Genomic DNA, 26015 nt, shown 5'->3' with positions numbered 1-26015 from the left:
CATTTATATATCACCATCTAACATTTATACATCACCATCTAACATTTATACATCACTATCTGTCATCTATACATCACCATCTAACATTTATACATCACCATCTAACATTTATACATCACTATCTGTCATCTATACATCACCATCTAACATCTATACATCACCATCTAACATTTATGCATCACCATCTAACATCCATACGTCACCTCTAACATCTATACATGACCATCTAACATCTATACATCACCATCTAACATTTATACATCACCATCTAACATCTATACATCACTATCTGTCATCTATACATCACCATCTAACATTTATACATCACCATCTAACATCTATACATCACTATCTGTCATCTATACATCACTATCTAACATCTATACATCACTATCTAACATTTATACATCACCATCTAACATCTATACATCACTAGCTGTCATCTATACATCACCATCTAACATTTATACATCACCATCTAACATCTATACATCACTATCTGTCATCTATACATCACTATCTAACATCTATACATCACTATCTAACATTTATACATCACCATCTAACATCTATACATCACTAGCTGTCATCTATACATCACTATCTAATGGGCCCTACACATATAAAGATCCGCCGCCGAGCTGTCTGACAGCGGATACGGCCGACGGGCGACGCGGCGGCGGGGGGAGGGCAGTGACGGGGGTAGTGAAGTTTCTTCACTCCCCCCATCGACCGGCTCCATTGAAGTGCAGGCAAATATGGACGAGATCGTCCATATTGGCCTGCATGCACAGCCGACGGGGAACCAGCGATGAACGAGCGCGGGGCCATGCATCGTTCATCGCTGGTGACTCCACACTGAAAGATATGAACGTTATCTCGTTCAATACGTGTAGGGCCTATAACATCTATACATCACCATCTAACATTTATGCATCACATCTAACATCCATACGTCACCCCTAACAACTATACATGACCATCTAACATTTATACATCACTATCTATTATCTATTCATCACTATCTAACATCTTTACATCACCATCTAACATGTATACGTAACCATTTACCATATGTACATCACCTCTAACATTTATACATCACCTCTAAAATCTATACATTACTTCTAATAAGGTGAGCAGTTTATATATATATCTTCTTAGATATATTTATTTTTAGAAGGTATTACACTATTGCAGTGGTTCTCAAACTCGGTCCTCAGGACCCCACACAGTGCATGTTTTGCAGGTAACCCAGCAGGTGCACCGTGCACAGGTGTATTAATTACTCACAGACACATTTTAAAAGGTCCGCGGGTGGAGTTAATTATTTCACTTGTGATTCTGTGAGGAGACCTGCAAAACATGCACTGTGTGGGGTCCTGAGGACCGAGTTTGAGAACCTGTGCACTATTGCATACAGTACCTCCCAACATGACCCTCTCCAGGAGGGACAGAATACTCTGTTCCTGGACTTCCCTCATGATTAATGATTGCCATCATCTGTAGTGAAAAACCTTTCTTATCACATGACTAGTTGAACACAGGTGACGGCAATCATACATTAAGATGGAAGTGCGGGAACAGAGCAATGTGTCCCTTTTGGAGAGGGTGGTGTTCTGAGGTATGCTATTGTATTTAATCTATTTTTCTGTTATTCTACTGAGGGATGCTCCATCTTTTCCCTATCCAGTTAAGCTCATAAAATGAAACTGCATGAGGTATATAAAGCTGGAAGCACCTGGGGTACAGGTGAAGGCCTGGAGGGCAGCAGACGGCCATGGAGTCACTGGTTGCCCATCACTGACTTAATAGGGAGTACTCACGGAGCGATATTCTAAGCAATCTGACTAGACTGCTTAGAATTTAAGCAGGGTCGCTCCGTGTGTACCCCATACAGTGATAGCGATGCGCAGCCCCGCGCATCGCTATCGCTGGTGCTAGATTGGCCTGCCGTGCAGGCCAATCTTGCGGGTCGCTCATTTCACCCGCTGGGTGAAATGAGCGCCCCCCCCCCCGTCTCCCCCCGCACGCTCAGCACAGATCGCGCTGTGCTGAGCGGCGGGAGAGATGTGTGCTGAGCGGTTCGCTCAGCACATATCTCTCCCATATCGGCCCTTGGGTACTGGGCTTAAAACTATAAAAGGAGTCAAACTTTGATTCCCAAGTACAACAGCAGAAAAAACTGAACGCTGCCTCACCTCTATTACAGTGGTGCCAGACACAACTAATTCATTCATTTGACTGGAATTCATTTGATTAGAATTTCCAATCATGAAATAACACAACATCATATTTCTGTGAGGCCAGGGGGCTGAGACAAACCCTTTCCAATTACTGTCGGAGGGACTGATTCAGATTGCGTGCACACTCTGTAAATAAATGTGGACCTTCGTCTCTATGCAGAGTTAGCCGCATCTATATTGCCTACGTGCAGAAGTAGCCGTCATCAGTATGAATTTGCACCATCTGCATTCTTGGTGCAAGACATCCATCAAAAATGAGATGGCTCTCTTCATATGTTCAACTCTGCTCAGCCGAAACACAAATGACACGCCATCAAAACCCTTAGCACATGTGCAGACACCAATCTGCCGTCTAGTTACACCCTTTCAGCTTCAAGTGGAGCGGCGACCGGGTTGCGCTTGAGTGTGATTCACCCGGAGTTGCTCATAGTTGGTTATATTCTGCTCGGACACATGCACAGTGAGAAAAGTCGCAAGTTCCATCCCCAAAAATGTTTGTTTCTGTTTAACAGGGATGTGTCATTTTTTGTTTAAGGTTTATTGAAATAAGATTTGTTTAGTGCGTGTTACCGCGTGCTGCAGAGATTCCTAAACAACATTATCACAATCCCCCCGGCATTAGTTGTTGCTTTTAGGTATGTTTATGTGCTGCTAACAGCTTAAATACATCCATCATAAACGTAAAACATAGGAGTACAACATCTGGTAAATTCTTATTAAAATAGTGGCAACCAGTTACAAAAATGGCATTCACTATAGGAACTGTGGGTAGAAACATTCAACAGTCCCCTTTTATACATACTTACCGACATTGTATATCTCCTCTCCGGGAGAAGCCCGGAGAGGAGACGCTGCAGGTGTCTTCGGGGGGCGGGGCCGGACGATGACATCACTAAGCCCCGCCCCCACACAGGGAAATGCCGCGATTCGCGGGTCCGCGGGAAGGGGGCGGGGCTAAAATGACGCGATTTGCATCATTTTAACCCCTTCTCCACCCGACGGACCCGCAAATGCGGGAGGTTCTCTCTCCATCCTGCTTGCATCACTAGGGTGCGAGCAGGATGCAGGAGACCTGCCCACTCTTCCGGGGGTGCGGGGGGCTACCCCAAAAAACGGGAGCCTCCCGCAGCTTTCGGGAGAGTAGGTAAGTATGCTTTTATATGACCCATTGGCTCGCTATGCATGTGGAACTGCTGGTTCAATCAGGGCCGGTGCAAGGTTACTTGGCACCCTAGGCAAGATATAGTTGCATGCTGTTCCCTCCGCCCCCAACCCACACACCCAGAGGTTCCCAAACGTGGTCCTCAAGGCACCCCACCCCAATTGTAAGCGATATATGATTTCTTATTGCCGCGAATAGTGACGAAAAGAAGTTATTATAACTACGGGACCTGAAATCCGATAATTATGAAGTATGCCCCCTCAGTTATAAATTCTCTTCAATAATCTGGTCTGTACATTACACAGGATTGTAAATTACACTCCAGATTTGCGACCTGCTGAAGTGGATTGGGTGATACGTGAAGCCTTGAGGGTGTGGAGCGCAGTGACTCCACTACAGTTCATACAGCTTCACACTGGGACGGCTGATCTAATGATATCATTTGGAATGCAAGGTAATCTCACCCTGTGTATCTTATACCAGCAATGTTATGTATGAATGCATACTATTACTAAAGTACTGAAGACCACGGCTCTTCTCATCTAGAACATGGAGATTTGTTCCCTTTCGACGGGCCCTCAGGGGTGCTAGCTCACGCCTTTCCTCCTGGTGACCACGTAGGTGGAGATATCCATTTTGATGATGAGGAAACATGGACTGTGGATTCAGGAGGTAAGATTACAAATTTGTCTAAACAGGAACCTGTGCGATATAAAAATACCTAAAGAATCATGTTCCACTATTAAGTACTGATCTGTATTGTAGGGAATCATTTAGTGCAGAGGTTCCCACACCCGGTCCTCAAGGCACCCCAACGGTCCAGGTTTTAAATGTATCCATGCTTGGCCACAGGTGACTTAATTAGCACCTCAATCAATTTGATTTAACCATCTGTGCTGAGCCATGGATATACCTAAATCCTGGACTGTTGGGGTGCCTTGAGGACCGCGTTTGGGTTCCTCTGCACACACCAATATGCCCCTCAGACATTGTCCTATCTATAATGGGTGCAGGGTGTGATGAGTACACAGGCCCCTGGGTCCTGGAGGGTCTACACTGCACTTCGTGCACACATATAATTATACTTACCCCTCCGGAGTCCTGCGGTGGCCAGCACTAGTGAAATAAATTACTGGGAAAATGGTGTGGTGGCCATTTTCCAGATGATTCATACATGCACTGTAGATATGTCCCCTGGAATAAGACGCAGGCGCCATTTTCCCTGAGTACTGCAAATGCGCTGTAGACTCTGGCACAAAGCCAGGGACTGCAGTGCTTCAGCCACTGACAGAGAGGAGTGGTCCACAATGGGCCTGCACACGGGACCCCGCCACTCTTAATCAGCCCCTGCCCTCAGGGGGAAGTGTGGAGATGGCAATATAGAAGGTTAACAACCTTGTCTGTATGAAGCTCAACAAAGATTGTTCTCTCTGAGACATCCTTCATGATAAGCAGACTCAGGGGTGCCCCCCAGATCACAGTGCCCTAGGCAGCTGCCTAATGGTAGAGCCGGCTGTGGGTTCAATAGGCCATACTGTATGCCAGTCGTTCCCAAATCCGGTCCTCAAGGCACCCTAACAGTCCAGGTTTTAAGGACATGCATTGTTGAGCACAGATGGTTAAATCAAATTGACTGAGGTACTAATTAAGTCACCTGTGCTCATGCCTGGATATCCCTAAAGCCTGGACTGTTAGGGTGGCTTGAGGACCTAGTTTGGGAGCCTCTGGATTTGATACTGATAAATACAGATACATAGGGAGTCATATAATATCACACACAGAACTATTTTGATTATATTAGAGCTCATCAGTGTAAGATATGAGCCTCTACAGTGTAGCCAAAGGAGGTTAGTTTCAAGTTATAACCGCAATTCTTCAATGCATCAGAATTTGACTTTGTAAAATGTAAGGGTATGGTATAAGAGAAAACTTCCTTTTCAAAGGTGTTACTGTACAAATGTGTCTTATACCTAGCACCTTTGCGCCAATATGGCGCTAGATGCTCAGCGCGACTAGGACGCTCCAACACTAGTAGTGTAGCAAAACTTAAAAAATAAATAAATGACATCCTAATCGCATGACAGGAGCAGACAATGCCGCCCACAGTGTACCAGAGATGATAGGCTGTGACATTTCTCCCACAGGAATTGGTATCACGCATACTGAGTCGCAGATGAAGCATCATAGAATGTGGCGGTATGAATAGCCAAGGCTGCACGTATCGGAAACCTTTTTACACTGATATGAGACTCAGTCGCACACAGATACCACAAGTACCGCAACCCCCAGTGATCAATGTATGATAGCAATGTAGTTGTGTCACTTCTATTTGTTTTAGCAGTGCGAATAAGAGACACTGACATATATTCAATCGATGTCGGATCCTTTCAGACGGAAAGGATCCGACAGTTCTGTATTCAATTTGAGGCCAAATCCAACAGTTTTTGGCCGTTTTCAACAAAGTCAATCCGACTTTTTTTAAAGTCGGATTGACATTGTCGAAAACGGGACTAAAACCTGTCAGATTTGGCCGCAAATCTGACAAAACACGTGGATCCGCGGCTGATCCGCCGATCCATGTGTTTTCTGACAAGTTGGAATTGCCGACAAGTCGGAAAAACGGCAGCCCCATTGAATAGGTCAAATCATGATTTGACTAAAAAAGTCGGAAACTGACGTCTTTCCGACTAGACGGCAGTTCCGACTTCAATTGAATTCTGCCCACTCTGGGGAAGATGTACTAAGCAGTGATAAAAGTGGAGAAGTGAGCCAGTGAAGAAGTTGCCCATGGCAACCAACCAGCATTGACGTAACATTTATAATTTGTATACAATAAAAGTACAGTATACAGAGCAGGTGGTTTGTTGCCACAAACCAATGGCTCACTTTTCCTCTTTTATCACGGCTTAGTACATCTCCCCCAAGATGCTCGGAGTGGCTGCATCGCACGGACCATGGCGCACCCAAAGGGGCTATTTGGCGTGAGTTGAGCCACAGTGTATGAGGACACGTCTGTAACGCAAAATAAATATATAGTAGTAATAATAATAATAATAACTAGCTGATGTGCTTGGTTTCAACCGGGCGAAGGTTTGCTGGCAGAACATTTGACCCCTTTTCACCACCTTAGTCGAATTTGGAAAAATCCCTGCTGAGTGAGTGGCTGCAAATAACTGTCACAGTTTCCAGACCACCCAGCAGGTCACATGTTCCAGGTCACCCATCAGGTGCGCAAGGAGAGTTCACCAACTGTCACATTTTCCAGAGCACAATGGTGATGCATTGTAAATGGTAAGTAGACGTTTTGCCACATAACTCAGAAACAAACCAACCAATTGCAAATCTATAAACCAAGACCTTTAATTTGGCATATGACATGCCCTGCTCAGACAACAGTATTACAGAAATATGTGACCCATAAAAGTAATTCTTCTGTGATTAATATATACTGTAGATAATAATAATAATAATAATAATAATTCACAATCAAACAATATACTTTCCTAATTCTCTGTTGTGCAATATTAAATGACTGCTGCTTTGCAAATCTAAACTGTTACAATTCATAGTGGGGCGTATTTCCACTCTTTTATCTGTTTGACAGAATGATGACTGAATATAAATTATAATTTTGTTTTTAGAGCAGCAAATGACCAATATAACAAAAATGTGTCTGTCGTTATTTCTCACCATATCAGGAGACAATATTTGAGTGCACCGCTGAACAGTGTTATAGTCTGATAAGAAATTGATGTCACTCTGCACCTAGCTATAAATATAATTGCAGAGATCAAATTTGTGTCAAAGGATGAACGTTCTACAAATATGAACATGTTCCAGATGAAAGTCTGCGTTCTTTTCTGGGGGATAACACGCGCCATGCCAATCCCACAAGACAGACCATCAGACCAGACATTCCTTTCAAATTATGATCTGCAGATTTCCAAGGTAAAGTATGTACTTATCCTAGGTAGATGTACTCACCTGTGTTACTATTCTTGCCTCTAGGTAGTTTTAGCATCCTGTGTTGTTGACATGATTTATTGTCTTGTTTTGTGTGTTTTTCTTACTCATCTTGCCTGTGTTTCAATGTTCTGCTCTCCAGTAGCGCTTTAATCTAGAGTAGATACACAGGGTGGGATGTATAACATACATCGCCGCCCCTCGCCGCTTATTGCAGCGATGTTGATCACATATGTACTAGCATATGCGATCAATATTGCGATGCGGTGACGGAGGCCCCCCGCGATACCTGTGAGGTGGTCTGCAGGGGATCTCCGTCACCTCCCAGGGGTCTCCACACTGCCTACACATCGGGAAGTAGCAGCAGGCTGCCCCCGGCGCCTCCCCCTCCCCCCTGCAGCCTGAAGGACCTCCGGCTGCGTTGCTAGGGTGAGGAGGGGATGGGGGGAGGCATCTGCGACGGGTTGAAGCAGTCGGCGATAAGAAGCCCATAGGTTTCTATAGGGTATCGCCATCCAGAGATGGCGATACCGTGGACGGCGAAAAACTGGCGGTAGGGTCTTAGTACATTTGAAAATGCGGTAAAACCCCCGTTTTCGGGGGGTTTACTGCATTTTTCCTTTAGTACATCCCGCCCACAATCTGATCAACCTGATTAGGCTGCAGCCTGGGGAGCTAGGACGGGTTGGGTATGTGGGGTCCTGGCATCGAGATGGCCGACGGGGGAGGGGGAGCCAGCGCAACAAGCCCCTTGCGGGCTTGCTGCGCTCGCCATGCTGCAGGCTCGGTGTCGAACTGCGCTCGCCCGAGGTTCTATTCCCACTCTATGGGTGTTGTGGAAGTGGGAATAGAAACTGCTAGTCAGCATGCCGATTGTCAGGATTCTGAGGTGGCGGTATGTACGGGGAGGTATTGTGTCCGGCAGTCACATAACTACATCCTGCTGGGCATGTGCCTGTCACTCTTCTTACATAGCCAGCCCAGCAGCTTCCATCCCCAGCGTTTCCTTCCCTCACTCCTAGCCAGGCACAGAGTAACTCTGCCCCCTAGAGGAGAAAGACTGAATAAGAGGAGGAGCTGCCCTGTGCTGGGGATGGGAGAAGAAAGTAACTGCAAGCTAGTGTCTATCTGGTGATACTGATAATAGCTGGTAAGTGCTGTGTCCCTGTGTCAGATATAAACACCCAAGAGGGCAGCACCTGTAATTGTTTTGTTTTGTTTTCTACGTTTTGGAAACACATCTGTGCCTGACTACAGTGCCTTCAGTTCATATTGTGACACATTACAGTGCCCAAAGTCATATCATGTAACATTATAGAGCCGTCCTGTTCATTTCATATCACATTACAATGAGCAGGTCCAGGGGCATAACTAGATATATTGTAAGCCCCATGGCAAAAGTCTGTAAGTGCCCCTATGTGACACCCAAGTCGGGAAAATGTATTTAACACATGTAACTGTGACAGGGAAGATGGGCCTCTCTCAGCTCTGGGCCCCATAGCAGCTGCACTCCCTGCACCTATGGTAGCTACGCCCCTGTATATAACACATGTAGTGACAGGGAAGGTGGGTCTCTCTCAGCTCTGGGCCCCATAGTAGCTGCACTCCCTGCACCTATGGTAGCTACACCCCTGTATATAACACATGTAACTGTGACAGGGAAGATGGCCTTTCTCAACACTGGGCCCCATAGCAGCTGCACTCCCTGCACCTATGGTAGCTACACCCCTGTATATAACACATGTAACTGTGACAGGGAAGATGGGCCTCTCTCAGCTCTGGGCCCCATAGCAGCTGCACTCCTTGCACCTATGGTAGCTACGCCACTACATATACCACATGTAACTGTGACAGGGAAGATGGGCTTCTCTCAGCTCTGGGCCCCATAGCAGCTGCATTCCCTGCACCTATGGTAGCTACGCCCCTGCATATAACACATGTAACTGTGACAGGGAAGGTGGCCTCTCTCAGCTCTGGGCCCCATAGCAGCTGCACTCCCCGCGCCTATGGTAGCTACGCCCCTGTATATAACACATGTAACTGTGACAGGGAAGGTGGCCTCTCTCAGCTCTGGGCCCCATAGCAGCTGCACTCCCTGCACCTATGGTAGCTACGCCCCTGTATATAACACATGTAACTGTGACAGGGAAGATGGGCCTCTCTCAGCTCTGGGCCCCATAGCAGCTGCGCTCCCTGCACCTATGGTAGCTACTACGCCCCTGTATATAACACATGTAGTGACAGGGAAGGTGGGTCTCTCTCAGCTCTGGGCCCCATAGTAGCTGCACTCCCTGCACCTATGGTAGCTACGCCCCTGTATATAACACATGTAACTGTGACAAGGGAAGGTGGCCCCTTTCAGCTCTGGGCCCCATAGTAGCTGCACTCCCTGCACCTATGGTAGCTACGCCCCTGTATATAACACATGTAACTGTGACAGGGAAGGTGGCCTCTCTCAGCTCTGGGCCCCATAGCAGCTGCACTCCCTGCACCTATGGTAGCTACGCCCCTGTATATAACACATGTAACTGTGACAGGGAAGATGGGCCTCTCTCAGCTCTGGGCCCCATAGCAGCTGCACTCCCTGCACTTATGGTAGCTACTACGCCCCTGTATATAACACATGTAGTGACAGGGAAGGTGGGTCTCTCTCAGCTCTGGGCCCCATAGTAGCTGCACTCCCTGCACCTATGGTAGCTACGCCCCTGTATATAACACATGTAACTGTGACAGGGAAGGTGGCCTCTCTCAGCTCTGGGCCCCATAGTAGCTGCACTCCCTGCTCCTTTGGTAGCTACGCCCCTGTATATAACACATGTAACTGTGACAGGGAAGGAGGCCTCTCTCAGCTCTGGGCCCCATAGCAGCTGCACTCCCTGCACCTATGGTAGCTACTACGCCCCTGTATATAACACATGTAGTGACAGGGAAGGTGGCCTCTCTCAGCTCTGGGCCCCATAGTAGCTGCATTCCCTGCTCCTATGGTAGCTACACCCCTGTATATAACACATATAACTGTGACAGGGAAGGTAGGCCGCTCTCAGCTCTGGGCCCCATAGCAGCTGCATTCCCAGCACTTATGGTAGCTACGCCCTTGTATGTAATTCAAAGGGATCTGGTTAGCATCCTGGCAGTCGGGATGCCGGCGGTCATGTGACCAATGCTGGAATCCCAGCACCACTTGGAATCCCGGCACCAGAACACCGACCGGCGACATCTCGAAGGTAAGTATCATGGCCAGTGTTAGGGTTAGAGCCCGGGGGATTATGGTTTGGCACTATGGGGGGAGGCGGTTAATCATAGCCGCCAAACCCTGAGTCTCAGTCCTAGACTTTATCCCCGGTGTCTTAACCCTAGTCACCACCCCAGGGTTAGGGTTAAGGGAGGGGACAGGGGAGGGGCAAAATAATTACCCCGTCCTCTGTTGACATTTTCAATGTCTGGATGCCGGTGTTGGTCATGTGACCGCCGGCATCCTGGCTGCTGGGATCGTGTATCACACCCAATTCAATGAGTGTTACTGGCTAAACATGTCAATTCGACCTGAAATTAAACATTGTCTGTGATTATATGCAGGATTATGTGAATATGCCGGACGCTGGCAATCACAAAAGGCATCTCCGTTCCACTGACAGTCAGCTTTATACAATACAGTCTGCTACTAGTTTGTTCTTGAACTGGGACAGTGATATGAGGAAAGATAATACAAAGGATCTTCCAAAATGTGGCGTTCCGGATGTTGCAGAATATACAAACATACAAAGAGTCTTAAAATGGCCTTCCGCTATCATATCTTACAGGTAAGGAGAACGTGTGACATGCCTAGGCTCAGTGTCGGACTGGGGCATGAAGGGTCCGCCAGGGGAACACAGTGGTAGGGGCCCATCATGTTTAGGTGTGTAGCCAGTGGGCCCCTTGATAAAAATACGTAGTAAATGCTGCTAGCGCATGTATGGTAATGTACCAGATTAATAACAGTAATGCACTGTAGAAAATACACCACAGTCCTGTGCAGTATAATGTAACATATGTATAATGTATAATTCAAGTTGACAATCTCGAACCTAATCTTTCAAAGAGGGGGTGGGCCTCCAGGCAGGGGGGCACATGGGGGGTTTCCCCCTGTACCACTGTGGGCCAGTCCAACCCTGCCTAGGCTTACCATACCGTCCCTTTAAAACGGGACACTCATGAATTACACAGATTCTGTGACTTCAAGCATTCCTGCATTTCTCCTGGTTTTAATCAGCCACAGAACCTGTGTAATTAATGAGCATTCCAGTTTAAAGGGACAGTATGGTAAGTCTAGAAATAATAACTATGTATATTGTCAAGTCTAATAATCAGCCTTTCCCTACATCTCAGCTTTGTTTCGCTAATATATGGCAGCCTGGTGACACTTTAGGTCAATTCAATAATTAACATTTAGGGGGCAATTAACAGCGTGAATTATCAGTGTGATATAAAGTAGTGATTTTTTTTTTTTTAAGCAAAACCAACTTGGTTATGTCTGTAACATATTGCTGCTTTAAATGTAGTGGAAAAAAATACAGAACAATCAATACTTTTGCAAATTTTTACCCTATTAAACTCCCCCCTTTACGTTAATCCTGAAATTTTAAGCAATTCATCATTTTCTGTAAATACTGTTGGGTAACTTTACTAAAAGGGGAGTTCTATTAAAGATGGGATGTTACCCATAGCAACCAATCAGATTTTACTTCTCATTTATCTAGCACCTTCTGGAAGATAATAACTGGAATCTGATTGGTTGCTATCTTAAATAGAACTCCCATCTTAGTAAATTTACCCCCGTATGTCCTCCTATCAGATCAGTGCAGAGGTAGAACTCTGGGAGGCAACGGAGTTATCTGCCGCCGGGCTCCTGCTCTGAAGGGGGGCACCTCTCCTCCCATTGTGTGACACCATTGAATTAAGTTATTTGATAGCTGTTGCTGTCTTTTCAGTGGCCGACTTTCTCACTGGTCGTGGTCCCTGCACTTTACAAATCACACCCTCTCTATTATACTGAATATACTCATTTTACAAGTATCACACCCAGGATTAGAAACCACAACCTATTACACTGGAAGCAGACACCTTACTGATGAAGCTATTTGCTCCTGTATAGGAAATATGAGAATTCTAACTACATGAAGATACTTCTCTGACAATTACATGTAACTTCATATAGTTAGAATTCTCATGCTTCCACTACAGGAGCAAATAACTCCATCAGTAAAGTGTCTGCTGTTAGTGTAACAGGTCATGGGTTCTAATCCTGGGTGTGACTGCTAAGAAATGTGTGATTTAAAATAAAAGACAATTAAATGTATAAATACAGTACAGTGGGAATAGTTAAGTATACACCATAGTAATTCAAGTATAACATCTTTATTGTATTTATGTAGAACGTTGCTGAAAATGCTTATTTTTCACCAATAAGCTGCCTTCCATTAATGGTTTAAGTGAAACTCACGCCAGTCTGTAGTGAGTATAAACTTACAATATCTCCTCATCAACAACCGGCATCTGTGTCAATTTACAATGGAACCGCAGCCGCCAGCAAGGGTGACTTCTCCAAAACTATGAGGTTCAAGTGACTGGAAAACAGCAGTCCTGGTAACTGTGGAGTGTGAGTTTATTACTTAATAAAAAACAAACCTTTAACTGGAGTAAAGGAGCTTACACACTGGGCGATGGTAGCGATATTATCAACCATCGATATTACCAATGGTCGTTAATTTCACCAACGATTTAAAGCCTACACACTGGACGATATTGATGGCCAATTTGGACAATATGAGAGTACAGACCTCGATATCGTCCAAATTGACTAGCATGTTTTAATGATGATCATTCAACAATGAACGATTGTGGGCACGCGCATTGTTCATCGTTGTAGCATATACACTGAAAGATATGAATGATTTATCATTCATTTATGAACTATATCATGCATATCCTTCAAGATATTGCCCAGTGTGTAGGCCCTTTAAGACTGGCCATACACCTAAAGATTTATTGTCCAATCTGGCTGGTTGGAATGAAAACCTGGTAATGGATGGGAGAAAAATGACAATTGACCATTTGTTCCCAAACACTGAAAAACAGACAAAAATAGTCAGACAAATTGGTTAAATCCATTTGCTTTAACCAATTTGTCTGAACGACTGTTTTTGTAAATTTTCTATCATTTCGAAGCAAATGGTCAATTGTCAGTTGCTCCCATACATTGCCAGATTTTCATTCCAACCAGCCAGATTGGATAATTAGGGGTCTATTCATGAAGTAGTAAAAAGGGTGGAGCAGTGAGCCAGTGGAGAAGTTGCCCATGGCAACCAATCAATGTTATTGTAACATTTGTAAAGAGCATTTTATAAAATTATACATAGCCGCTGATTTGTTGCCATGGGCAACTTCTTTATTGGCTCACTTCTCCACTCTTTTCACTGCTTCATGAATAGACCCCTAAGTCTTTAGGTGTATGTCCACCTTTAGTTTTTAAATTTACAAGAATAACAATTATAAAGTAATATCCTCATACAGTGCCATTGCAAACTCATACTTACCCCTCCTCACCTCTTTTTTAAATGATAAAAGTAAAGGTCAGTACGGATGGTGTAATGGTTAGCATTATTGCCTCACAGCACTGAGGTTATGGGTTCAATTCCCACCTTGGCCCTAGTTGTGTGGAGTTTGTATATGCTCCCCGTGCTTATGTGGGTACCCTCCTGATACTTTGGTTTCCTCCCACATTCCAAAAATATACTGCTAGGTTAATTTGCTCCTGAGAAAAATGAACCCTAGTGTGTACATGTGTTTAGGGCAGACTATATGGGCCAAGTTACCTGCCTTTTGGAAAAAGACGCCCTGCTGGCGTTGAAACGCGTTAAGGACACAGGTTTACCCTCATAAAGACACTCCTGTTTCTTCATTTGAAGTTAGGCTCAGTTGGAGCCATTACAGGAGACCAGTTCCACTACAGCCGCTGCTATAATAGCCCTCCACCGCCCAGCTGACGTCCAGGTGCCGGGGCTCCGGTGCCTTTTGATTCCGCCGGTGGCATACTACAGTGAAGCTGATCTGGAGCCCTGTGCGGAAGCGCAGTCTCAACACCACTACTCACAGTTCGGCTGGCTTCTACATACAGCCAGCGCAATACACCCGTGGCTCCAACATCACTCTTCTTCCACACCAGGTGACTCGCAGGGAGGCTCAATCGGAGCTGCCCGTGGGAGGTCAGTCCAGCCGTTCCCGGTGAGAGCTCATTGACATCGTGTCGCACAGGTAACATCCAGCCGCTCGGGTCATACAGCCGTCTGACAGCCTGTGCACGGCTGCTTTCCATCTTAGCCCGGCGGCCACTGCAGACACTGCTCTCCCTCCTCCGTGCGGGGGCAAACGGCTGGCTGTATTAATATCACTCCGAGCTCTCCCTGCCAACATCATTACAGTGGCCTGGTTTTTTTTGCACACAGTCCATCCGTTCACCTTTGCATCTATTTGAGCATCAAAATCATACTGCAAGGATCTTTTCCACTTTAGGAATATTGGAATTGACACGCGTCCGTACGGAACAAGGACTGTTTGGGACTTCTACGCATTAAGTGAGTTACATATTGGCACACAGACCCATTAGTTTATCACAACAGTCTATAATCATTATTGTTGTTACATTTACTATAATATTCTCGGGGTCATATGTTTCATTGCCCAACAGGAATTGCATTATTATAACCCATTTGGGCACAGTGATTCTGTATTTCTTAGATTTCATGATATATTGATTCATTTTAATTGTACTCCCGGGAGAATTGTTGTTATAATTTTTAAAATAAATGCTTTCAATCTTTGATTGTTGAGCGCAACTTGGTTTCTGTTTTTATTTAGATGGGCCTAGTGGTTCTTCTAGATTTGCATCTTTGTTACATAAACATAAAGGTCCTCATTCAGAGTTAGGAGCAAATAAAACTAAAAGGCTCCAAAAAAAAAAAACCCTAAACAAAACAATCTGCCCCTTGGAAAAGCCATGTTGCGCAGCAGGTGGGGTAGATTTAAAATGTGTGGTCAGCAGACGCAGAACCCCTAAGGAAAAGTGAAATGATGGCATTTGTGGTCGTTTCACCCTTTATACACTCTTGTCGGAGTCCCTGTCCCTGCATCAAGTCAAGAATTGTAAGCGATATATGATTTCTTATTGCCGCGAATAGTGACGAAAAGAAGTTATTATAACTACGGGACCTGAAATCCGATAATTATGAAGTATGCCCCCTCAGTTATAAATTCTCTTCAATAATCTGGTCTGTACATTACACAGGATTGTAAATTACACTCCAGATTTGCGACCTGCTGAAGTGGATTGGGTGATACGTGAAGCCTTGAGGGTGTGGAGCGCAGTGACTCCACTACAGTTCATACAGCTTCACACTGGGACGGCTGATCTAATGATATCATTTGGAATGCAAGGTAATCTCACCCTGTGTATCTTATACCAGCAATGTTATGTATGAATGCATACTATTACTAAAGTACTGAAGACCACGGCTCTTCTCATCTAGAACATGGAGATTTGTTCCCTTTCGACGGGCCCTCAGGGGTGCTAGCTCACGCCTTTCCTCCTGGTGACCACGTAGGTGGAGATATCCATTTTGATGATGAGGAAACATGGACTGTGGATTCAGGAGGTAAGATTACAAATTTGTCTAAACAGGAACCTGTGCGATATAAAAATACCTAAAGAATCATGTTCCACTATTAAGTACTGATCTGTATTGTAGGGAATCATTTAGTGCAGAGGTTCCCACACCCGGTCCTCAAGGCACCCCAACGGTCCAGGTTTTAAATGTATCCATGCTTGGCCACAGGTGACTTAATTAGCACCTCAGTCAATTTGTTTTAAACATCTGTGCTGAGCCATGGCTATACCTAAATCCTGGACTGTTGGGGTGCCTTGAGGACCGCGTTTGTGAACCTCTGATTTAGTGAATATTGTATAGGATCATTAAACCCCACAATTGAAAATGTATTACCTTCCCAAACAATTTCAGGCATCTGAGCTCTCCCCATGTCCTAAGCCTTACAAAGTGATAAAGTGGAGAGTGATAAACTACCAGCCAATCAGCTCCTAACTGTCACTTTTCAAACACAGCCTGTGACATGGCAGTTAGGAGCTTATTGGCCAGTAGCGTGTGTGTGTGTGTGTGTGTGTGTGTACATGTGATAGGGAATATAAATTGTAAGCTCCACTGGGGCAGGGACTGATGTGAATGGCCAAATACTCTGTAAAGCGCTGCGGAATATGTGTGCGCTATATAAATAACTGGTAATAATAATAATAAGCTCCCAAACTTTTTTGTGTGCTCTCCACAAATCCAGGTCTGGGAGCCAGGCACGTAAGTTCTCACAGGCTACGGTGTCTCTACATTTGGTTCCACACCTCGGAAGACTTTGGGTGGAATTCAGTTGTTTGAAAAGTCGGTTGGGTGTCTGTTTTCTATTAGACAGGAAAAAACAGACACCCAACTGACTTTTCAAACAATTGAATACCCCCCCTTTATGTGTATATAACAATAAACAAAAGTGATGCTATGTACGGAAGGCGTTCAATCTGTATATAACGCACCTCCTCTTCCTCACAGGCTATGGCTTGTTTCCCGTGGCTGTACATGAGTTTGGCCACTCCCTGGGACTGGACCACTCCAATAACCCTCACACCCTTATGTATCCCATCTACACGTATTTCAGTTCTGAATCCTTCACCCTTCCGGCAGATGACATACTGGGAATACAGAAGCTGTATGGTAAACTTTGTTACTCGTTCTCCAAGTGATATTAACATTTCACCTTTTCTAAACTTGTTTTACATAATGATGGAGACATTTTTATGAAGGCGATGCGATGATATGTATAATATGGAGTGTCGTCTTCTCCTCTAGTACATAAGAGGAACCATTTCATGTTTCAAAATAATAAGGTATAATATATGGGATCAGTATTATATACCGACGGTCGGAATGCCGGCAGTCAGTATGCCGGCAGCGGGGCAAGCACGAAGAGTCCCCTTGCGGGCTCGGTTGCTCGCTGAGCTCGCCACAGGCTCTGTTCCCACTCAGAATCAGAATCAGCTTTATTGGCCAGGTGTACTCACGTACACTAGGAATTCTTTGTGGTACAATGCATCGCCAAGCAGCAACATGGAGGAAAAAAACGTTGCATACATTACAAACATTACACATATGAGTTCATACTGCACATATGCAACTGTACAGTAGACATATTATACATTTAAGACTAAAAACTAAGGCTGCTTGGCAGAGCAGCACCGAGGCAGCCATCCGCGGAGCCAACTAGAACTCACACAATGCACATAATACAGAAGATTTAAGCATTACATCAAAAGATAAACCACACAGACAAAGACACAGAAAGAATAATGCATGATTGGTGTAGGCATTTTGAGTAATAACCTCCAAGGGTTGTGTATTCCACCATCACAAGGCACCAGGTGCGGCAGCCATCTTAGGCGCACTGCGTAGGATTACCCACGGAATAGTCCACCCCTAGAAGAGAACACAAAAAGGGGAGATTGCAGAGTCCTTAAGTTCAGAGTAGGGTTCCAATAAAAACATCAGGTCCATGCATTTTTCATCCCATCCACAAGCGCCCCAGATAAGGCAGCCATGTTGGGCGCACTACAAGGTTACACAGTGGGAGATGAGCCATACAGGGGCCAAATGCATGTATGGGAGAACTGACACGTGTGTAGGAGTATGCTATACCCTGCATGGAAAGATCCAAATGAAGCACACCCCGCCCACAGGGGAACCATCCGAGGCAGCCATGTTGGGCGCACTGCATAGGTTACTGCTGGCAGGGTGTGCAACCAATGGAGGTACACATTACGGGAATAGCACACAGTGGGGGGAAGTACCCTGTAAGAAGAAAGAGAAGAGAAAGACACATTTGCAGGAAAACTGTACTAACATTATTTTGTGAAAAAGATAAATGTCCTGGTCTCATGAGAGCAGTGCTGGTGGGTGTGAGAATGTGGGGTGCACACTAATGTCCAATGAACTGACCCAGCAAAGTCTGGTCCTGATGCGCACGTCCCTCAGTTCCCTGCTGAGCTTGAGGGGTAGTCCCGGGGGCAGTCATGATGTTCTTGGACACAGAAGTAGTAGGCATTGGTCCTGGTGTTCTCATGGCAGAGGTGAGGAGAGGCCACATAATGTTCCAGATTTCTTTCTTGATGCTGTTCAATGTTTGTTTAACTGTTAATTTTCAAGACGCTTAGAGAAGGAACGCTTTGAGTATTGGAACGCACAGCTGACATGCACAGCTGTGCATGGTTGAAGTTACAGATATACTATGGGAAATTGACCCAACTACAGCTGAGGCAAATGTCCCACTAATCAAAGGTGTTGCATTACACAGTGATTGACTAAACAAACACCAGCCCAGTGAGCCTTAATTAAATATGCGGCACTGACCAAGCTTTGAAACGCAGGTATTTTAAATTACAAACAAAAGCATAAATCACAAAACTGTCTAACAAATGATTTGAACATACATTTGGAATAAAGATGATTTGCATACGTGCAGATAGCAATAGCCAGATTACATGGGGAGATTTGAACATACATTTGGAATAAATAAGAATTTACTTACCGATAATTCTATTTCTCATAGTCCGTAGTGGATGCTGGGGACTCCGTAAGGACCATGGGGAATAGCGGCTCCGCAGGAGACTGGGCACATCTAAAGAAAGCTTTAGGACTATCTGGTGTGCACTGGCTCCTCCCCCTATGACCCTCCTCCAAGCCTCTGTTAGGATACTGTGCCCGGACGAGCGTACACAATAAGGAAGGATTTTGAATCCCGGGTAAGACTCATACCAGCCACACCAATCACACCGTATAACCTGTGATCTGAACCCAGTTAACAGCATGATAACAGAGGAGCCTCTGAAAGATGGCTCACAACAATAATAACCCGATTTTTGTAACAATAACTATGTACAAGTATTGCAGACAATCCGCACTTGGGATGGGCGCCCAGCATCCACTACGGACTATGAGAAATAGAATTATCGGTAAGTAAATTCTTATTTTCTCTAACCTCCTAAGTGGATGCTGGGGACTCCGTAAGGACCATGGGGATTATACCAAAGCTCCCAAACGGGCGGGAGAGTGCGGATGACTCTGCAGCACCAAATGAGAGAACTCCAGGTCCTCCTCAGCCAGGATATCAATTTTGTAGAATTTTACAAACGTATTTGCTCCTGACCAAGTAGCTGCTCGGCAAAGTTGTAAAGCCGAGACCCCTCGGGCAGCCGCCCAAGATGAGCCCACCTTCCTTGTGGAGTGGGCATTTACAGATTTTTGGCTGTGGCAGGCCTGCCACAGAATGTGCAAGCTGAATTGTACTACAAATCCAACGAGCAATAGTCTGCTTAGAAGCAGGAGCACCCAGCTTGTTGGGTGCACACAGGATAAACAGCGAGTCAGATTTCCTGACTCCAGCCGTCCTGGAAACATATATTTTCAGGGCACTGACAACGTCTAGCAACTTGGAGGCCTCCAAGTCCCTAGTAGCCGCAGGCACCACCAATAGGTTGGTTCAGGTGAGACGCTGAAACCACCTTGGGGAGAGACTGAGGACGAGTCCTCAATTCCGCCCTGTCCGAATGGAAAATCAGATAAGGGCTTTTTCAGGATAAAGCCGCCAATTCTGACACGCGCCTGGCCCAGGCCAGGGCCAACAGCATGACCACTTTCCATGTGAGATATTTTAACTCCACAGATTTAAGTGGTTCAAACCAATGTGACTTTTGGAACCCAAAACTACATTGAGATCCCAAAGTGCCACTGGAGGCACAAAAGGAGGCTGTATATGCAGTACCCCTTTTACAACGTCTGAACTTCAGGGACTGAAGCTAGTTCTTTTTGGAAGAAAATTGACAGGGCCGAAATTTGAACCTTAATGGACCCCAATTTCAGGCCCATAGACACTCCTGTTTGCAGGAAATGTAGGAATCGACCCAGTTGAATTTCCTCCGTCGGGCCTTACTGGCCTCGCACCACGCAACATATTTTCGCCAATTGCGGTGATAATGTTTTTGCGGTTACATCCTTCCTGGCTTTGATCAGGATAGGGATGACTTCATCCGGAATGCCTTTTTTCCTTCAGGATCCGGCGTTCAACCGCCATGCCGTCAAACGCAGCCGCGGTAAGTCTTGGAACAGACAGGGTCCTTGCTGGAGCAGGTCCCTTCTTAGAGGTAGAGGCCACGGATCCTCCGTGAGCATCTCCTGAAGTTCCGGTTACCAAGTCCTTCTTGGCCAATCCGGAACCACGAATATAGTGCTTACTCCTCTCCATCTTATCAATCTCAGTACCTTGGGTATGAGAGGCAGAGGAGGGAACACATACCCTGACTGGTACACCCACGGTGTTACCAGAGCGTCTACAGCTTATTGCCTGAGGGTCCCTGGACCTGGCGCAATACCTGTCGAGTTTTTAATCATGTGGAAGACTTCTGGGTGAAGTCCCCACTCTCCCGGGTGGAGGTCGTGCTGAGGAAGTCTGCTTCCCAGTTGTCCACTCCCGGAATGAATACTGCTGACAGTGCTATCACATGATTTTCCGCCCAGCGAAGAATCCTTGCAGCTTCTGCCATTGCCCTCCTGCTTCTTGTGCCACCCTGTCTGTTTACGTGGGTGACTGCCGTGATGTTGTCCGACTGGATCAACACCGGCTGACCTTGAAGCAGAGGTCTTGCTAAGCTTAGAGCATTGTAAATGTCCCTTAGCTTCAGGATATTTATGTGAAGTGATGTCTCCAGGCTTGACCATAAGCCCTGGATATTCCTTCCCTGTGTGACTGCTCCCCAGCCTCGCAGGCTGGCATCCGTGGTCACCAGGACCCAGTCCTGAATGCCTAATCTGCGGCCCTCTAGAAGATGAGCACTCTGCAACCACCACAGGAGGGACACCCTTGTCCTTGGTGACAGGGTTATCCGCTGATGCATCTGAAGATGCGATCCGGACCATTTGTCCAGCAGGTCCCACTGGAAAGTTCTTGCGTGGAATCTGCCGAATGGGATTGCTTCGTAGGAAGCCACCATTTTACCCAGAACCCTTGTGCATTGATGCACTGAGACTTGGCTCGGTTTTAGGAGGTTCCTGACTAGCTCGGATAACTCCCTGGCTTTCTCCTCCGGGAGAAACACCTTTTTCTGGACTGTGTCCAGGATCATCCCTAGGAACAGAAGACACATCGTCGGAACCAGGTGCGATTTTGGAATATTGAGAATCCAATCGTGCTGCCGCAACACTACCTGAGATAGTGCTACACCGACCTCCAACTGTTCCCTGGATCTTACCCTTATCAGGGAATTGTCCAAGGAAGGGATAACTAAAATTCACTTCCTTCGAAGGAATATCATCATTTCGGCCATTACCTTGGTAAAGACCCGGGGTGCCGTGTACCATCCATACGGCAGCGTCTGAACTGATAGTGACAGTTCTGTACCATAAACCTGAGGTACCCTTGGTGAGAAGGGTAAATTTTGACATGAAGGTAAGCATCCTTGATGTCCCGAGACATCATGTAGTCCCCTTCTTCCAGGTTCGCAATCACTGCTCTGAGTGACTTAATCTTGAATTTGAACCTCTGTACGTAAGTGTTCAAAGATTTTAGATTTAGAATCGGTCTCACCGAGCCGTCCGGCTTCGGTACCACAACAGTGTGGAATAATACCCCGTTCCCTGTTGCAGGAGGGGTATCTTGATTATCACCTGCTGGGAATACAGCTTGTGAATGGCTTCCAAAACTGTCTCCCTGTCAGAAGGAGACATCGGTAAAACCGACTTTAGGAAACGGCGAGGGGGAGACGTCTCGAATTCTAATTTGTACCCCTGAGATATCACCTGAAGGATCCAGGGGTCTACTTGCGAGTGAGCCCACTGCACGCTGAAATTCATTGAGACGGGCCCCCCACCGTGCCTGATTCTGCTTGTAAAGCCCCAGCGTATACTGAGGGCTTGGCAGAGGCGGGAGAGGGTTTCTGTTCCTGGGAACTGGCTGATTTCTGCAGCCTTTTTCCTCTCCCTCTGTCATGGGGCAGAAATGAGGAACCTTTTGCCCGCTTGTCCACGAAAAGACTGCGCCTGATAATACGGCGTCTTCTCATGTTGAGAGGCGACCTGGGGTACAAACGTGGAATTCCCAGCTGTTGCCGTGGCCACCAGGTCTGAAAGACCGACCCCAAATAACTCCTCCCTTAATAAAGCAATACTTCCAAATGCCGTTTGGAATACGCATCACCTGACCACTGACGTGTCCATAACCCTCTACTGGTAGAAATGGACAACGCGCTTAGACTTGATGCCAGTCGGCAAATATTCCGCTGTGCATCACGCATATATAAAAATGCATCTTTTAAATGCTCTATAGGCAAAAATATACTGTCCCTATCTAGGGTATCAATATTTTCAGTCAGGGAATCCGACCACGCCAACCCAGCACTGCACATCCAGGCTGAGGCGATTGCTGGTCGCAGTATAACACCAGTATGTGTGTAAATACCTTTTAGGATACCCTCCTGCTTTCTATCAGCAGGATCCTTAAGGGCGGCCATCTCAGGCGAAGGTAGAGCCCTTACAAGCGTGTGAGCGCTTTATCCCCCCTAGGGGGTGTTTCCCAACGCACCCTAACCTCTGGCGGGAAAGGATATAATGCCAATAACATTTTAGAAATTATCCGTTGTTATCGGGGGAAACCCACGCATCATCACACACCTCATTTAATTTCTCAGATTCAGGAAAACTACAGGTAGTTTTTCCTCACCGAACATAATACCCCTTTTTTGGTGGTACTCGTATTATCAGACATGTGTAAAACATTTTTCATTGCCTCAATCATGTAACGTGTGGCCCTACTGGAAGTCACATTCGTCTCTTTACCGTCGACACTGGAGTCAGTATCCGTGTCGGCGTCTATATCTGCCATCTGAGGTAACGGGCGCTTTAGAGCCCCTGACGGCCTATGAGACGTCTGGACAGGCACAAGCTGAGTAGCCGGCTGTCTCATGTCAACCACTGTCTTTTATACAGAGCTGACACTGTCACGTAATTCCTTCCAACAGTTCATCCACTCAGGTGTCGACCCCCTAGGGGGTGACATCACTATTACAGGCAATCTGCTCCGTCTCCACATCATTTTTCTCCTCATACATGTCGACACAAAAGTACCGACATACAGTACACACACAGGGAATGCTCTGATAGAGGACAGGACCCCACTAGCCCTTTGGGGAGACAGAGGGAGAGTTTGCCAGCACACACCAGAGCGCTATATATATACAGGGATAACCTTATATAAGTGTTTTTCCCCTTATAGCTGCTGTATAGTTAATACTGCGCCTAATTAGTGCCCCCCTCTCTTTTTTTTAACCCTTTCTGTAGTGTAGTGACTGCAGGGGAGAGACAGGGAGCTTCCCTCCAACGGAGCTGTGAGGGAAAATGGCGCCAGTGTGCTGAGGAGATAGGCTCCGCCCCTTTTTCGCAGACTTTTTTCCTGCTTTTTTATGGATTCTGGCAGGGGTTAAATGCATCCATATAGCCCAGGAGCTATATGTGATGCATCTTTTTTGCCATCCAAGGTGTTTTTATTGCGTCTCAGGGCGCCCCCCCCAGCGCCCTGCACCCTCAGTGACCGAAGTGTGAAGTGTGCTGAGAGCAATGGCGCACAGCTGCAGTGCTGTGCGCTACCTTGTTGAAGACAGGACGTCTTCTGCCGCCGATTTTCCGGACCTCTTATGCCTTCTGGCTCTGTAAGGGGGCCGGCGGCGCGGCTCTGGGACCCATCCAAGCTGGGCCTGTGATCGTCCCTCTGGAGCTAATGTCCAGTAGCCTAAGAAGCCCAATCCACTCTGCACTCAGGTGAGTTCGCTTCTTCTCCCCTTAGTCCCTCGATGCAGTGAGCCTGTTGCCAGCAGGTCTCACTGAAAATAAAAAACCTAATCTAAAACTTTCACTAAGAAGCTCAGGACAGCCCCTAGTGTGCACCCTTCTCGTTCGGGCACAGAGATCTAACTGAGGCTTGGAGGAGGGTCATAGGGGGAGGAGCCAGTGCACACCAGATAGTCCTAAAGCTTTCTTTAGATGTGCCCAGTCTCCTGCGGAGCCGCTATTCCCCATGGTCCTTACGGAGTCCCCAGCATCCACTTAGGACGTTAGAGAAAAGATGATTTGCATACGTGCAGATAGCAATAGCCAGATTACATGGGGAGATTTGAACATACATACTCTGTGGGTGTTGTGGACATGAATAGCCCCTGTTAGCCGGGATTCCGGCTGTCGGCATTGACAGTGTTTGGCATTCGGTGTCTGTATCCTGACCGCCGGCAAATTAACTGCATCCCATATATGTGTTATATACTAAATTATAAGCCTGATTGTGAGTCTTACGCATCCAAGGCTGTAACTAGGGAGTGTGGGGGCAGCACCTTCGCTGTCACAATATCTGCATTTGCCTTGAAGGGTACCTGGAACTGCACTTGTAGTATCCTGCACAGCCTGCAGAGGTGGGTTGCTAAGGACGCTCTGGGTAGTGCCAGCAACCCTGCCCCGTCAGCGTGACGTCATGATGAAATGGTTTTGTGGACAGGACTGGCACAAGATACCAGATCGCCCGGCCGCAGTGAACATGTCCTTTTTGCATAGGTCTGAGTGAGACGTATCCTGGCCATTTTTCTATGTCGGTCAGGTATCCAGTTAGACAGTCAATAGATAGACACCATATGTTAGACAGACATTAGGTCGACAGGCTCAAAAGGTTGACAGGGTCAAAAGGTCGACATGAAAAAGGTAGACAGTACAAAAGGTCGATAGGTCAAAAGGTCGACATGGTCAAAAGGTTGACATGAAAATGGTCGACATAAAAAAGATAGACAATTTTTTTAAATGTAACATGTTTTTGGACTATTTCATACGTTCTCTATCCATGTCGGCATAGAGTTAGTTATAAACCTTGTGGCGAAGCGAGCCCCGCGAGGGTATGCCTTTCTACAATTGGGGGTCCCAGATGACAAAACTATCCACACAACCACATAAAATGCACAAAACATGGTGTCTACCTTTTTAATGTCGACCATTTTCATGTCGACCTTTTGACCCTATCGACCTTTTGACCTGTCAACCTTTTTTTCGTGTCAACCTTTTGACCCTGTCGACCTAATGTCTGTCTAACATATGGTGTCTATCTATTGACTGTCTAACTAGACACTATCTATCTTTTATACCGGAACCGTCTGTCAAATGGGTATTATGGGGTGGCAATTGGGCGTGTAGTATTTGTGTAGCTAGAGTTGAACCATGGGGGTCATTTCGAGTTGATCGCTCGCTAGCAGTTTTTAGCAGCCGTGCAAACGCATTGTCGCCACCCACTGGGGAGTGTATTTTCGCTTTGCAGAAGTGCGAACACCTGTGCAGCAGAGCGCCTGCAAAATCATTTTGTGCAAAACAAGACCAGCCCTGTAGTTACTCTTCATGTGCGTTGATTCTAACGTTGGAGGGATGGCTTTTGACGTCACACACCCGCCCAGCGTTCGCCCAGCCATGCCTGCATTTTCCCTGGCA

At 46.2% G+C, this 26015-nt stretch overlaps 1 protein-coding gene and 1 long non-coding RNA gene across 6 annotated transcripts in view; one reads left to right on the top strand and one right to left on the bottom strand.

Moving 5' to 3' along the window:
* LOC135000917 (uncharacterized) overlaps positions 1–3148 on the bottom strand; it is a 43875-nt gene extending 40727 nt beyond the window's left edge. Inside the window, exon 1 of the long non-coding RNA XR_010202604.1 lies at positions 3053–3148. This is a non-coding gene — a long non-coding RNA (uncharacterized LOC135000917). The remainder of the gene's footprint in view (positions 1–3052) is intronic.
* LOC135000860 (collagenase 3-like) overlaps positions 1559–26015 on the top strand; it is a 41344-nt gene continuing 16887 nt past the window's right edge. Inside the window, exons 1-8 of one of the 5 annotated variants that reach the window (XM_063951536.1) lie at positions 1559–1624; positions 3714–3862; positions 3955–4080; positions 7196–7356; positions 10948–11171; positions 15692–15840; positions 15933–16058; positions 17013–17174. In XM_063951536.1, the coding sequence (XP_063807606.1) occupies positions 3841–3862; positions 3955–4080; positions 7196–7356; positions 10948–11171; positions 15692–15840; positions 15933–16058; positions 17013–17174 (970 nt within the window). In that variant the 5' untranslated portion in view covers positions 1559–1624; positions 3714–3840. Of the gene's footprint in view, positions 1625–3251; positions 3391–3713; positions 3863–3954; positions 4081–5612; positions 5706–7106; positions 7357–10947; positions 11172–15691; positions 15841–15932; positions 16059–17012; positions 17175–26015 lie in introns of those variants that run through there. The other 4 variants (XM_063951534.1, XM_063951535.1, XM_063951537.1 and 1 more) reach the window with 4 other exon arrangements.

This window comes from Pseudophryne corroboree, chromosome 2, assembly GCF_028390025.1.
Source record: "Pseudophryne corroboree isolate aPseCor3 chromosome 2, aPseCor3.hap2, whole genome shotgun sequence".
Classification (NCBI taxonomy): Eukaryota; Metazoa; Chordata; class Amphibia; order Anura; family Myobatrachidae; genus Pseudophryne; species Pseudophryne corroboree.
Note: the sequence above shows the minus strand (reverse complement) of the source record. Positions and strands in the feature narration are given on the sequence as shown.